The sequence below is a fragment of the Physeter macrocephalus genome, chromosome 10, assembly GCF_002837175.3.
Source record: "Physeter macrocephalus isolate SW-GA chromosome 10, ASM283717v5, whole genome shotgun sequence".
Classification (NCBI taxonomy): domain Eukaryota; kingdom Metazoa; phylum Chordata; class Mammalia; order Artiodactyla; family Physeteridae; genus Physeter; species Physeter macrocephalus.
The window spans coordinates 9257602-9271376 of NC_041223.1; the positions used below are offsets into that span (position 1 = coordinate 9257602).

Below are 13775 nucleotides of genomic sequence, written 5' to 3' on the forward strand. Positions count from 1 at the left end.
TTTTTTTTTTTTTCCTTAGATTCCATATATATGTGTTAGCATACGGTATTTGTTTTTCTCCTTCTGACTTACTTCACTCTGTATGACAGACTCTCGGTCCATCCACCTCACTACAAATAACTCAGTTTCGTTTCTTTTTATGGCTGAGTAATACTCCATTGTATATACGTGCGACATCTTCTTTATCCATTCATCTGTCGATGGACACTTAGGTTGCTTCCATGTCCTGGCTACTGTAAGCAGAGCTGCAGTGAACACTGGGGTGCAGGACTCTTGGGCTCTTCTTGGTCCTCCTGCCCTACAACGAGTGTCCGCTGCTCCTGCCACAAGGCATTCTACCCGCTGCCCTCGCCCACTGCCGCCACTCGCTTCTCTCCGCGCTCCCGTGCCAGAGCTCCTGGTACCTGGCCTGACGTTCCTCATTTTCAGCGCGGAAGATGTTCTGCTCATTACTATTCAGTTACCATGCCGCTGCCTTTTATAGTGTTCTGTCACCTTCTACAGTGTTTCCTTACCTTTTGCTAAGTGACGAGGAGAGTGGTTTAATACACTATGCCACTTCTTTTCTGCCCAGAAGTCATGGCTTCAGACTGCAATTTAAAGAGGGAGCACATCTTTAGTTAGTTTAATATTGAAATAAATATTTCATTTCAATTCTGAGGTCCCATCTCATCAGATCAGTAAGCAACTCCATCGCAGTTACTCTTATTTCCCCACCCCCTCCCCAGTTTAGTCAGGCTCCGGACTTTTTATATGCCAGTAAGTTGGGGATGAAGGAGTGGGAGGAGCATCCATCTGGTGTTTAGTGACCTGATCAGTTTATGACAGACCTGTCCCGTGATAAGCCCCAGGCTCCCTTCACGTGGAGTGAGCTGCTTCTGTACAAAACTGCTCACGTGAAGAGCTTCCTCTGGGCTTTAGCAGATAGCCTACAGTTATGATCGGGTTTAGAGCAGGGCTTCTTCATCTCTGTACACCCGAAGGTGCATCCCTTTGGTGATTTGGTAAAGTCTATGAACTCATTTCTAGACGCATAAAATACAATTCATGGCATTACATGGGAAACCAATTATATTGAAATACTGTTATCAAAATAAAAAAAAATTTGTAACATAATTAATATATGTACTTCAATTTCAAACTTAATTGCAACAATAATACATTTCACTAGATTTGCCAGTTATACATATTTTATCCCATTTATCATTCCCCATTTACTCTCCCTCTTTCCATAGATATATTTTTATATGTCTACTTACACACATTTGCTGTTTCCACCCTGAACCTTTTGAGAGTTAGATGCAGTGTCGATTTTAGGTCACCAGTGTTAGAATGTGCAGTTGGCATGCAGAGGAACGATGAGCATAGTGTTCTTTTCAGGTAGCTGCAGCAAGTGATATGTGGTGGGGAAATAGCTGCGCTTTCTGTTGTTGAGAGTCACACAGACTGCTGCTGTTACTGTGGTTTATTGTCTATGTTTATAATTGAATACAATGAAAAATTTTAGGTAAGTGTTAGGAAAATAAAGATGTAATTTTTTTCCCAGTCAAGCTTACATCCCCTCTCCCCTGAATTCTACCTACCCAGACCCTTAAGGATGACCTGGGTTACAAACTCATGCTTTAGAATGAACGTCATTTACGCCCAGTTAGTTTGCACAAGTTGCAGAGCTCTAAGGTTGTAACTTTTTATGAAGAAACACAGAGATTAGCTCTCACACATATTAAAAGAAAGGGACTCACAACCACAACTAGAAGCAGTATCAAAACTCCCTGTCCTCCCTGCTCCCCACCCACCCTGGCAATGATTTGCCTTCCCTCCTTTTATTCTTTCTGTTCATTGGGAGAAATGGGTCAGTGAGAGTGAAAGCACTTCTCCCACATCTGTTACCTCCTCCCACATCTAAAGCCTTGGTAGCTATCCAAGATCTGCCTGGGAATTTGTTGGCTGCAGTTCTGGTGAGAGGTCGGGGGACAGGCCGGGGTGGTCCTTGGTCTTCTACTATCCCAGATATTACTATCAAGATCGCTCCTTCTTTGACGTCAGGATCTGGGTTTCAGTCTTGTTTTGGTTTTTGTTACCATCTGGACACTCCCCATCAGTCAGCTTGTCTCCAGTTTCAACATCTGTTAGAGGACCTCAGGTGAGTGTGACCTAGAGCCTAAGGATGCAGTCAGGGATGCAGAAGTTTGGACATTTTAGATTGTGATTTCTTTTTGATCTAATGTGGCAAACTGCCTGGAGTCAAGAGCACAGTGGGTATGGTGCATTGAAATGATTTCCCATCATAAAGCTTTTGTAGTCTTGGCTAAGGACAATCCAGCTAAAATCTTGCATTTCTAGTATTATCATCTTCCCTTGTAATTTCCCAGAGTCTCTCTGAAATCAGCTAAGCCATTAAGGTCTGAAGTCCTTGCATCAAGACACTTCTAACATCCATCTGCATAAGTATAGCAGTGGGTTGTGATTGAGATTGAAGATTGAAGATGCCAATAGATGGGGTTTAAGGATGGGAGATTTCTTTAATGCCAGAGGATTTGGAAACCTACAGAGATGCTTACACAAAATAGGAGACTATGCAGCTTGCTTTCAGAGGGATGGACAGGCTTCCAAGGTCCTGCAAGTTCCTCGTGATGTACAGCTGCGCAGATCAAGGATTCCTTCTGTTGGGGTGAACCCATCATTGTCATCTGCGAACTCCCTGTACCTTCCCTCCTTCCGACTTTGGTTATGGGTAAATCTGCTCATCAAGTGTAAGTAACAGAGATAAAGCAAACCCAGCTCATTTCTAAGTGTTTGTAGGAGAATAGATAATTATTTTCAGACATTGCATCTCTTAGCAGGCCTCAGCGTCAGCTTGCCTGACTCTGTTTCTTTACCACCTTTTTGACCCTCCCCTCCCCTCCCTCCCTCATGCACACTGTGCTCCAGCCACACTGGCCTTTTCTTTCCATTCCTTAAACTTGCTCATTGTGTATCTACTTGAGTTCCCTCTGCCTGGACTGCTTGGCCACTGGCTTGTCACATGGCTGCCTCCTTCTTGTCCTTCAGATCTCTGCTTGTCAGCTCCTCAGAGAGACCTTCCTCTTTATCTCAAATGTTTATTGCATTTATTGCCATTCATAGCATTTTTCCCATTCTGTAACTATTTTATGTATTTATTTGCTTGCTTATTTCTGTTTTTCTCTTTCTTCTTCTGATTTCTCTTATAATCTCCCCAGTACCAAGTACAGTACCTCAGACACAATATGCTCTCAATAAATATTTATTGAATAATGAATGGATGAATCATGACATTGCTAAAAGAGCCAGCTGTACACAGACTTATATATACTTACATAACAACTGGCATATTTCTGTTGTGAATCAAAGCATTTTTGTATGACAAAGAAAAGACAGAGATAGCTCTAAGGGTTATGTTTAATTGGAAGGTAGATTATATGGTAAGAAAATACCTATTATGTATTAAATTATTTGGCTGGTATAAACCTGTTGAAATGCATTTGAAAAATACCACGTTAACTCATTAACTCATAGTAATGGTGTGTCTGAGTATCATAATAAGAAAATGATACATAAAAAGCTTTGTTATACACCTATAATTAAGATATAATATGGATATAAGTTCTTTACTAACTTGATTAGTTGACATTTCCTTTTATGCTTTTATTATTATTGTCTCCTTTTAATTTTTATGCCTCACCCATTATTATTATTTTTAACATTGTCACTCTCTCCACCTCTTCCTATGGATTTCTTTGATCCTTAAGAAATTGTTTTTCAGTGTATCTTTTTTTTGTGTGTGTGTGGTATGCGGGCCTCCCTCTGCTGTGGCCTCTCCCGTTGCGGAGCACAGGCTCCGGACGCGCAGGCCCAGCGGCCATGGCTCACGGGCCCAGCCGCTCCGCGGCATGTGGGATCCTCCCAGGGCCCAGCCGCTCCGCGGCACGTGGGATCCTCCCAGACCGGGGCGCGAACCCGATTCCCCTGCATCGGCAGGCGGACGCGCAACCACTGCGCCACCAGGGAAGCCCCTCAGTATATCTTAATCCAGTGATAAAGAAGCAGTAGCCATGTATATTTACTTTTGTGTTAGGAGTTAGAAAATACTTTGTATGACCACACTATGAATTTATACATTTTATTTATTCCTTTTTGCTTATGCTTCTTACTGCCACACAATTTGCCAGTTCATAAATAACTTAAAGCTTGGCCAACAAGGATAAAATTGGAACTGCACTCTTATATCCCACTTTAAAAATGATCAAGAAAAATGAAAATCCTGGATCGTTTTTCTCTTCCTTCTCCCTGTTCTTTCCTTGGAACATTTAGGTTGGAAAGAGGTCAGATGATTTGAAGGTGTGATGTAAGGAGAGGGGTTTGGGGGAGGCAGGTTGTGGTGGTAGGTTTTTAAGAAAAATTTCCCACCCCTCAAAGCCCACCAGTTCACCCTCTACCCTTATCTCTGCTGGAGGAGGCAAGGACTGTCAATGAGTTAGTCCTTCCCAATCCTCCATTTATTTTATTTTATTATTTTAAAATTTTATTTATTTAATTTATTTATTTTTGGCTGCGTTGGGTCTTTGTTGCTGTACACGGGCTTTCTCTAGTTGCTGCGAGCAGGGGCTACTCTTCGTTGTGGTGTGGTGGCTTCTCTTATTGCGGAGCACGGGACCTAGGCACGTGGGCTTCAGTAGCTGTGGCTCACGGGCTCTAGAGCACAGGCTCAGTAGTTGTGGCGCACGGGCTTAGTTGCTCCACGGCATGTGGGATCGTCTCGGACCAGGGCTCGAACCCGTGTCCCCTGCATTGGCAGACGGATTCTTAACCACTGTGCCACCAGGGAAGCCCCCAATCCTCCATTTAAATAGCGTGAATCTTTGAGATCCAAGCATGTTTAAACTCAGAAAAAAAGATTATTATATCAGAGAAGACAGCATGAATAAGAATTATAGAGTGGCCAAACATTTTGAACATTTACTAGGTTTACTGAACCATGAACCCTATAAATTAACTCAGAGTGCAGAAACTTATGGACTGTATTTCCTACAGGAAGCACTGGGCTTTATATATACATTTTTGAAAGACACTACCTTGTAGTTGTCCTCTTTTGCCAGCAGGTGGTCTGTGTGCACACAGTTATGACCCCTAGTTCAAGTACAAAGCGCTTCAAAAGAAGATACAGTAATAAATCCTCCTTGTATCTCCCCACCCCAATACATACATGTAGTTAACACACTTTTTTACACAAATGGTAGCATATGGTACACACTCTCTGCTCCTTTTCTCACCTAAGGGTTTATCTTAGAGACTGACGTATATCAATATATGAAGAGACTCACATAGCATTCCACCTTATAATTGTACCATCCTTTATTTAACCAACCCCCTATTGAAAGACATTAGGGAGCTTCAATCTTTTGTTCTTACAAACAAAGCTGCAGTGAACAGACTTGTACCTATATCACTTTGCCAGTGTGTGAGTGTCCTGTAGGAGAAATTGTTGAAGGGCATGGGCACTTGTAATTTTGACAGCTGCCGCTAAATTGTCCTCCATAGAAGTAGCCCGTTGATATTACCAGCAGCAGGGTAATGAGAACATCTATTTCCCCACCTGTCTGATAGATGTAAAATATCCTTTCTTATCTATTTTAGAGGCATTATATTTCTTTTCCTAAGAACTGTTTATGACTGTTGCTCATTTTTCTATAGCCTTGTTGGTATTTTCTTACTGATTTTAGGAGATTATTGCATGTTACTGATCTGTGGTAATAGTTGAAATGTTCTTTTCCCCATTTATTCTTATAATATGTTTTAATATCTATTAAGACTAGTCCCCACTACTCTTCTGTTTCATAATTTTCCTAACTCTTCTGTTTCTTCTTCCACATGAACTTGAATTTCAATTTAAGAAGAATTAAAAGCTCTCTCTCTTGTTTTCTGGCCACACCGCGCGGCCAGGGACTGAACCTGACCAGGGACTGAACCCAAGCCATGGCAGCAAAAGCTCCGAGTCCTAACCACTGGACTGCCAGGGAATTCCCTTTTTTTTAAAATTAAAAGCTCTCTGATCATTGTTATCATTGTCTTTATTTTAAATTTTTCCAGTAATGCCTTTTCTGTTATTTTGATTGATAGATTTTTTTTTTTTTTTTTTTTTTTTTTCTGTACGTGGGCCTCTCACTGCTGTGGCCTCTCCTGCTGCTGAGCACAGGCTCCGGACGTGCAGGCCCAGCGGCCATGGCTCACGGGCCTAGTCGCTCTGCTGCATGTGGGATCCTCCCAGACCGGGGCACGAACCCATGTCCCCTGCATCGGCAGGCAGACTCTCAACCACTGAGGCACCAGGGAAGCCCTGATTGATAGATTTTTAAGTAGACTCAACTGGCATAATCTGACACTAGAACATTATTTGTTCAGCTCTGGGCTTTTCTTACTGGGTAAAGATTTATGTGTTAGTCTCCGTACTTTCAGATAAGAGGACACAGAGGAAAGAATTGGGAATGTCTCAAAGATTGCTCTCTTCTAAGACTAATTCCATATGTTTTCTAGTCTAGCAACAGTTTGCATAATGAAAGTTCCCTGTAAGTTTCCAGAATATTTTGAGTCTTACATATTAGTTCTTTCTAATACTGTATATAGTACAGAGATTTTTTTTTTTGTCAAACAAAAAATATTAGACACTTTTTTCACTAAGAATTTTAATTATCTCACTTTCAGGGTGGTTTATGGTGTTTTGGAGGAAATGGACTTCCTTACGCTGAAAGTTTTGGAGAAGTTCCTTCAGCTACAGTGGAAATGTTCTGTTTGGAAGCTTTAGTAAAACATTCTGAGGTAATTTACATTTTCAAAATATGGTTTACTTTTTATGATCACATTGAAAAAATTATACATGTTGGTTCATTCAAGGGAAATAATTCTCATTTTTTATAAAAGAAAAAAAAGCTTTGCGCTTGTTTTTAAATTTCTGCTTTTTTCTCAATTGTCAGAATTGATAATCATGATTTAGCACCAATACATGAATTTCACTTTTGCTAAGTATTTCTAAAAATGGATTTAATCTTAATTGCACATAAAGCAACCTGTTGTCTAAATATGGCATTTACTTTTGTGTTATGCTGTTTTGCATTACCTTTCTCAGATAATTTTTACAAGTAATATTACCAGGGAGTTAATTTCCAGTAAAATATCTGCGAAAGATGTGTTAAGATAGAAAAAAGGTAAATACTTGGAAAAAGTATTTACTTGACCGTAGTCTTGATTTTTAACTATAGCATACATATGTCAATGATTTAAACATTTTTTTGTCATTATGACAACTTTTCTATCATCATAGTTTGATTTTAAAAAGAAAAAAGCAACAAACTTTGTGGTGCTCAAACATTAGTGCATAAAAATCATCCAGAAAGCATGTTAAAAATGCACATTCCTGCTCACCTGTAGCAATTGTAATTTAGTAGATGTGAGGTGGAGTCCAGGAGTCTGCATTTGTAACAAGCATCCCTGGTGAGGCCGATGTAGTTGGTTTGTCCCACATCATGGGAAACACCATCCTAGAGGTTCTAAACGCTCCAGTTTAATTGGGAACCATTAGACATGGCACAAAAGCATGGTGCTCTCTGGTCATCTCAGTTCCCACGGGTGGAATTAGGAATCGAGCACAAAGCCAAGTCATTAGTGTGGCAACACACTAAAAAGGGAATGTGGGAAAGTAAGCTTGATTTTTTGTGACTTATGTCTGATTTCTGAAGCAATAGGTGCATCTACAGTAGAATGTCCAGTGCATGGAATGTAATATTTACCTTTCCAGAAACTTCTCAACATATTACATATCTCACTTGATATATTTCTAAAAGGCATACTTTTTAAATGCATATAAAATGTGGTAAAATTTATTAAAAATTTAGAGAGTGAAAATCATTGCATATACATGACATGATATCACATAAGTGATAAAACTAAGTGCTGGGGAGAGACAAGGCTGTGCTGGTGACCTTGGCAGACTGTAATGGCTTGTTGATCAGTTATGTCACCTTACCTTAATGTATATATTTCCTTTGGCTTTCTTTTATCTCTTTTCTCCATTAAAAATTCACATCCCTCTTCCTTTTTTTAATTTTTACTTGATCTTCCTCTTTAAAAAAAAATTCCAACTCTTGAATTTTAGGAGAGCCCCAAAGCTGTGGGCTTGTGTGGGGTAGTGTGTAGGGTCACAGATGTTGCTTATCTCTATCTGGGAGTTCTTGTAGGCAGAAGCAAAATCTGCCACTTACACAGGGGGATTATTTCCTGTTATCAGGCGGCAGATTTCTCAAGGGTAGAGAACCTTTTAAGGTAGTTTCAAGCCAATCAAAGTATCAGTATAAATTGAAACAATTCTGTAATAATGACGTTGTGGTTACATCCAACCAAGAACTAAGCAGAAAAGCTTTAAGAATAAAAATGTCACAAGTCCTAGTGGCCTTAATTTTTCAGTGATTTTAAAGCACTTCCCACACAGATAGGGGTTTGCTTATTTATTTGAGCTGAGCTGAGAGTTTTGGGGGGTCTCTCTGGGTCTCTTCCTTGAGCAGGAGCCACCTGGCTGCCCATCAGCATGCTGTGTCACCTGGTTAGTGAATTTGTGCAACATAAAGTGAGCTTTCATTAATTTATTGTGCTAGATACCCACACATTGTGATAAAATTGAAGCAAATGGAGGCTTACAACTACTGCAGAGGCTGTACCAACTGCACAAGGACTGTCCTAAAGTACAGAGAAATATAATGCGTATCCTTGGAAATATGGCTTTGAATGAACATCTTCATTCTACTATAGTTCGCTCAGGTAACAACTTTACATACCGAGTATTTTGGATCCAGTCCTTTGTTCTCCCACCTCCACCCCTCATTCATGCTATGCTAATTTTTCAATAGGCTTAAGACTTTGCTTAGGGTTAGTTTTGGGTCCTTAGAGCATGTCATTTTAGAAGGGCAAGGAATTGCTTGAGACGTGGATAGTCCACACCTAAGATAATCAGTGTGTGGACAGTCACAGGAGAGCAGTTTTTGCCATGATGACCATCTAATTGTTTATATTATCTTTTGTATGATCTGGTTAACCAAGAGGCATAGTAAGACTAAAAAGAAGTCCACTGTATAATTGATTTTCCCCCTTGCAACTAATAAACCACCTGTGGGGAGGTACTTTAGATGAAAATTCCTGCCTGATCCAGTCTTTATCATGATGGTTGCACAATGATGATTTTCCAACTGCAGCATCCCTTCCTCGTTTACTTTTCAGCATCTGGCATTCTACTGTAAGCAAGAGCTCTTCCCTCTCACTCCTTCCTTCTCTCTTTCCTTCCTTTCTTCCCTCTCCTCCCTCCTTTCCTTCTCTCTCCCTCCCTCTCTATCAGTATGGGCACATGGTTTCCTATTTTTTAATAGTTTACAACTTATTACTGTACTTAATAATTTGATGCCAGATTGTCTCAGCTTTGGTTAGTAGGAGCCCGGCAAATTGGCTCCTGTGTCCTTTGATATGCCCACATCATTTTGGGAGGCATTCCTTACTTTCCAGTATAACAAGGTGTTCTAGGCTCATTTGTTCAAAGAATTCTGTTTCCTTTTAGTAGAGAATGATTTTTAGAGACCAAGATCTGGGTACTGTCTAGATGTGCTTATTGCTTCTGGGCTCTTTCAGTGGAAAAAGCAGGGTGATATATACAAATATATGTACACATATACACAAATAAATATACATACCTATGTGTACATATACATGCATATGTTCAACAATATTTATTAGAAATGATGAATTTACACTTTTTTCTTGTATCGCTTTGTGTTTTTTTTTTTGAATTTACATTTAAGAGTGTCTTGATCAGCAGAAGTTTTTAACTTGCTGAAGTCTGATTCGGGGATCAGCAGACTTTTCTATAAAGGATCACTTACTGTATTGGTTTAATTTGTTCCTCTTCTTTTATAGATTATTAAGGTAGAAACTTAGATCACTGATTTTAACCTTTTTTCTTGTTTCAGTTAATCTATTGCTGTGTAACAGACCACCCTAAAACTCACTGGTTAAAACAGCAGTCATATATTTTGTTCATGAATCTGAAATTTGGGCAAGATTCAGTAGGGAGGGCCTTTATGTGCTATATGCAGCATCAGCTGGGCAGCTCAGCTGTGAGATGGAGGATACATTTTGAAGATGGCTCGTGCACATGGCTTGCAAATTGGTACTGGTTCTCAGCTGGGAGCTCAGCCGGGACTGGGGGCATTGGCTTCTTTCAACACTCGCCTTGGGCTTCCTTAAAGCCTGATGGCTGGGTTCCGAGAGCAAATGTTCCAAGAGAGAGACAGGTATAAGCTCTTTTGCCTTTTATAATCAAGCACTGGAAGTAAGTTTTGCCATGATCTATTGATTAAAAGTTAGTCACTAAGGCTAGCTCATATTTGAGAAGGGATTTAGAAGGGGTTTAGACCCATCACCTCTTGATGAGAATGGTGTCAAAAGAATTTGAAGACGTGTTTTAAAGTCATTACAGTTATTTTCTAATATAGCTATTTAGAGCTGTAAATTTCCTCTAACTCGCTTTAGATGCATCCCTCAAATTTTGGATATATTGTATTTTCATCATTATTCAGTTGGAAATATTTTCTAATTTCCCTTATGATTTCTTCTTTGTCTCATGGGTTACGTGTGCTGCGTAACTTACAAGTATTAATGGCTTTCTAGATATTGTATGTCTTTGATTCCTAGTTTAATATTCCATGCATTCAAAGAACACACCCTGTAAGATTTTAGTTTTTGGAAATGTGACACTTATTTGATGGCCCATTTTATAGTCTATCTTGGTGAATGTTCTATGTGCACTTGAAACGAAGGAATATTTTGTAGTTGTTGGATGAAGTGTTTTGTACATAACAGTTAAAGCAAATTGGTTGATCGTATTATTCAAATCTTCAGATCTTTACCGAGTTTTGTCTAGTTTTATGAATTACTGAGACGTGTTAAATTCTTCAACTGTGATTGTGAATTTGTTTCTCCCTTTAGTTCTATCAGATTTTTCCTCCTGGTGAATTGTTCATTTTTTATTATTAAGTATGGTCTCTATCACTGGCAATACTCCTTTTCTTCAAGTCTGCTTTGTCAGGTATGAAAATAGCCACACTGGCTTTTTTTTATGCTTGCTGTTTGCATTGCATATCTTTCGTCTTTTTCCCTTCTTTTGCTTTCATTTTTCTGTGACTAAAAATAAGTACATCTCTAAGACAGCACATATTTGCATCTTTTTTAAAAAGTTCAGCTTGATAATCCCTTTTAATTGAAGTGTTTGTCTCTTTAGCTCTAATGTAATTATTGATATTGTTTGGTTGTGTCTGTTGTCTTGCTCTTGCAATTTATCCCCTCTCTGGTTTTTGTTTCTTTTTTTCTCCTTTACAGTCTATCTTAAATTCATATTATACCATTTTGTATATAACGTGAGAGTCTCACAGCAGTATAATTCAGTTTATACCCTCTGCCATCCTTTGTGGTATTGTCATAATTATAGACCATAATATGTTATAGACCTCACAATATATTGTTGTTATTTTTGTTTTAACAGTCAAGTGATACTTAAAGAACATAAGAAAACTTTTTATTTACATGTTTATAATATACAGTGCTCTTCCTTCTTTTCTATCTAAATTTGCGTCTGATATCATTTCACTTCAACCTAAAGACCTGGATCTGCTGGCAACAAATTCTGTCACCTTTCATTTTCTGAAAATGTCTTGACTTTGCCTTTATTTTATTATCCAGGGAAAATTTCTTTTCCATGGATAAAGAGTACTTTGTTGACAGTGTGTTATTTTTTTCTGTCAGCACTTAAAAAATATCATTCCATTCTCTCTTTTTTTTTTTTTTGACCCAAGCCGAACATCAACCTTTATTGATAACAAATCAGCAATTTGGGGGCATGTTTCCAAGACACCAAGAGCAGGCTTCTGTCCCCATGCTGTGTGTGTGTGTGTGTGTGTGTGTGTGTGTGTGTGTTGTCTGATGAGAAGTCTCTTCTTATGCCCACTTTTCTTCTCTTATATGAAATGTGTCTTTTTTCCTGTCTTCTTTTTAGATTGTCAGCAGTTTGACTATGAAGTGCCTAGTCTATTTTTATATTTATCTTGCTTGGTGTCTACTGAGCTGACTGAATCTGTGAGTTGATATTTTTGATCAAATTTGGAAACTTTCCAGCTTGTCTATCTTTAGATATTCTTTTTTTGTCCCTTTTTCTCTCTTCTTTCCTCTTGGGACTTCAATTATGTATATTAAATCTCTTGATTCTGTTCCACAGGTCATTGAGACTCTGTCCATGTCTTTCCAAAAATTTTTTTTCTTTGTGATTTACCTTTCTTTTTTCTTTTTTTTTTTTTTTTCGGTACGCGTGCCTCTCACTGCTGTGGCCTCTCCCGTTGCGGAGCCCAGGCTCCGGACGCGCAGACTCAGCGGCCATGGCTCACGGGCCCAGCTGCTCCACGGCATGTGGGATCCTCCTGGACCGGGGCACGAACCCATGTCCCCTGCATCAGCAGGCAGACTCTCAACCACTGCGCCACCAGGGAAGCCCTACCTTTCTTTTTTTAATGTATTTTTTTAATTGAGGTATAGCTGAAGTTTCAGATATACAACATCCTAATTCACAATTTTTAAAGATAATACTTCATTTATAGTTATCATAAAATATCAGCTATATTCCCTGTGCTGTACAATATATACTTGTAGCTTATTTATCTTATACATAGTAATTTGTACCTCTTAATTCCTTACCCCTATCTTGCCCCTCCCCTCTTTCCTCTCTCCACTGGTAACTGCTAGTTTGTTCTCTGTATCTGTCTCTTTCCTTTTTGTTACATTCGCTAGTTTATTTTTTAGATGCCACATATAAGTGATATCATACAGTGTTTGTCTTTCTGTTGTATCATACAGTGTTTGTCTTTCTGTTGTCTGACTAATTTCACTAAGCATAATACCCTCCAAGTCCATCCATGTTGTTGCAAATGGCAAAATTTCGTTCTTTTTATGGCTGAGTAGTACTCCATTGTGTGTGTGTGTGTGTGTGGGTGTGTGTGTGTGATACCATACAGTGTTTGTCTTTCTGTTGTATCATACAGTGTTTGTCTTTCTGTTGTCTGACTAATTTCACTAAGCATAATACCCTCCAAGTCCATCCATGTTGTTGCAAATGGCAAAATTTCGTTCTTTTTATGGCTGAGTAGTACTCCATTGTGTGTGTGTGTGTGTGTGTGTGTGTGTGTGTGTATACAAATATATATATGTATACACACACACACACTATATCTTCTTTACCTAGTCATCTACTGATGGACACTTAGGTTGCTTCCATATCTTGGCTATTGTAAACAGTGCTTCTGTGAACATTGGAGTGCATGTATCTTTTCAAATTAGTGTTTTAGTTTTATTTGGATATATACCCAGGAATGGAATTGTGGGGTCATATGGTAATTCTGTTTGTAGTCTCTGAGGAACCTCCATACTGTTTTTCACAGTGGCTGCACCAATTTACATTCCCACCAACAATTTAGAAGTGTTCCCTTTTCTCCAAATCCCTGCTGGTATTTGTTAGCTGTGTTCTTTTTGATGGTAGCCATTCTGACAGGTGTGAAGTGATAATCTCATTGTGGTTTTGATTTGCATTTCCCAGTGTTGAGCATTGTTTCATGTACCTGTTGGCCATCTATATGTCTTCTTTGGAAAAATGTCTATTCATGTCTTCTGCCCATTTTTTA

At 39.1% G+C, this 13775-nt stretch overlaps 1 protein-coding gene across 1 annotated transcript in view; it reads left to right on the plus strand.

Moving 5' to 3' along the window:
• Positions 1-13775, plus strand: part of SERAC1 (serine active site containing 1) — an 85623-nt gene that overhangs the window by 53083 nt on the left and 18765 nt on the right. The window contains exons 9-10 of the mRNA XM_024122483.3: positions 6721-6834; positions 8664-8826. Of these exons, the coding sequence (XP_023978251.1) occupies positions 6721-6834; positions 8664-8826 (277 nt within the window). The remainder of the gene's footprint in view (positions 1-6720; positions 6835-8663; positions 8827-13775) is intronic.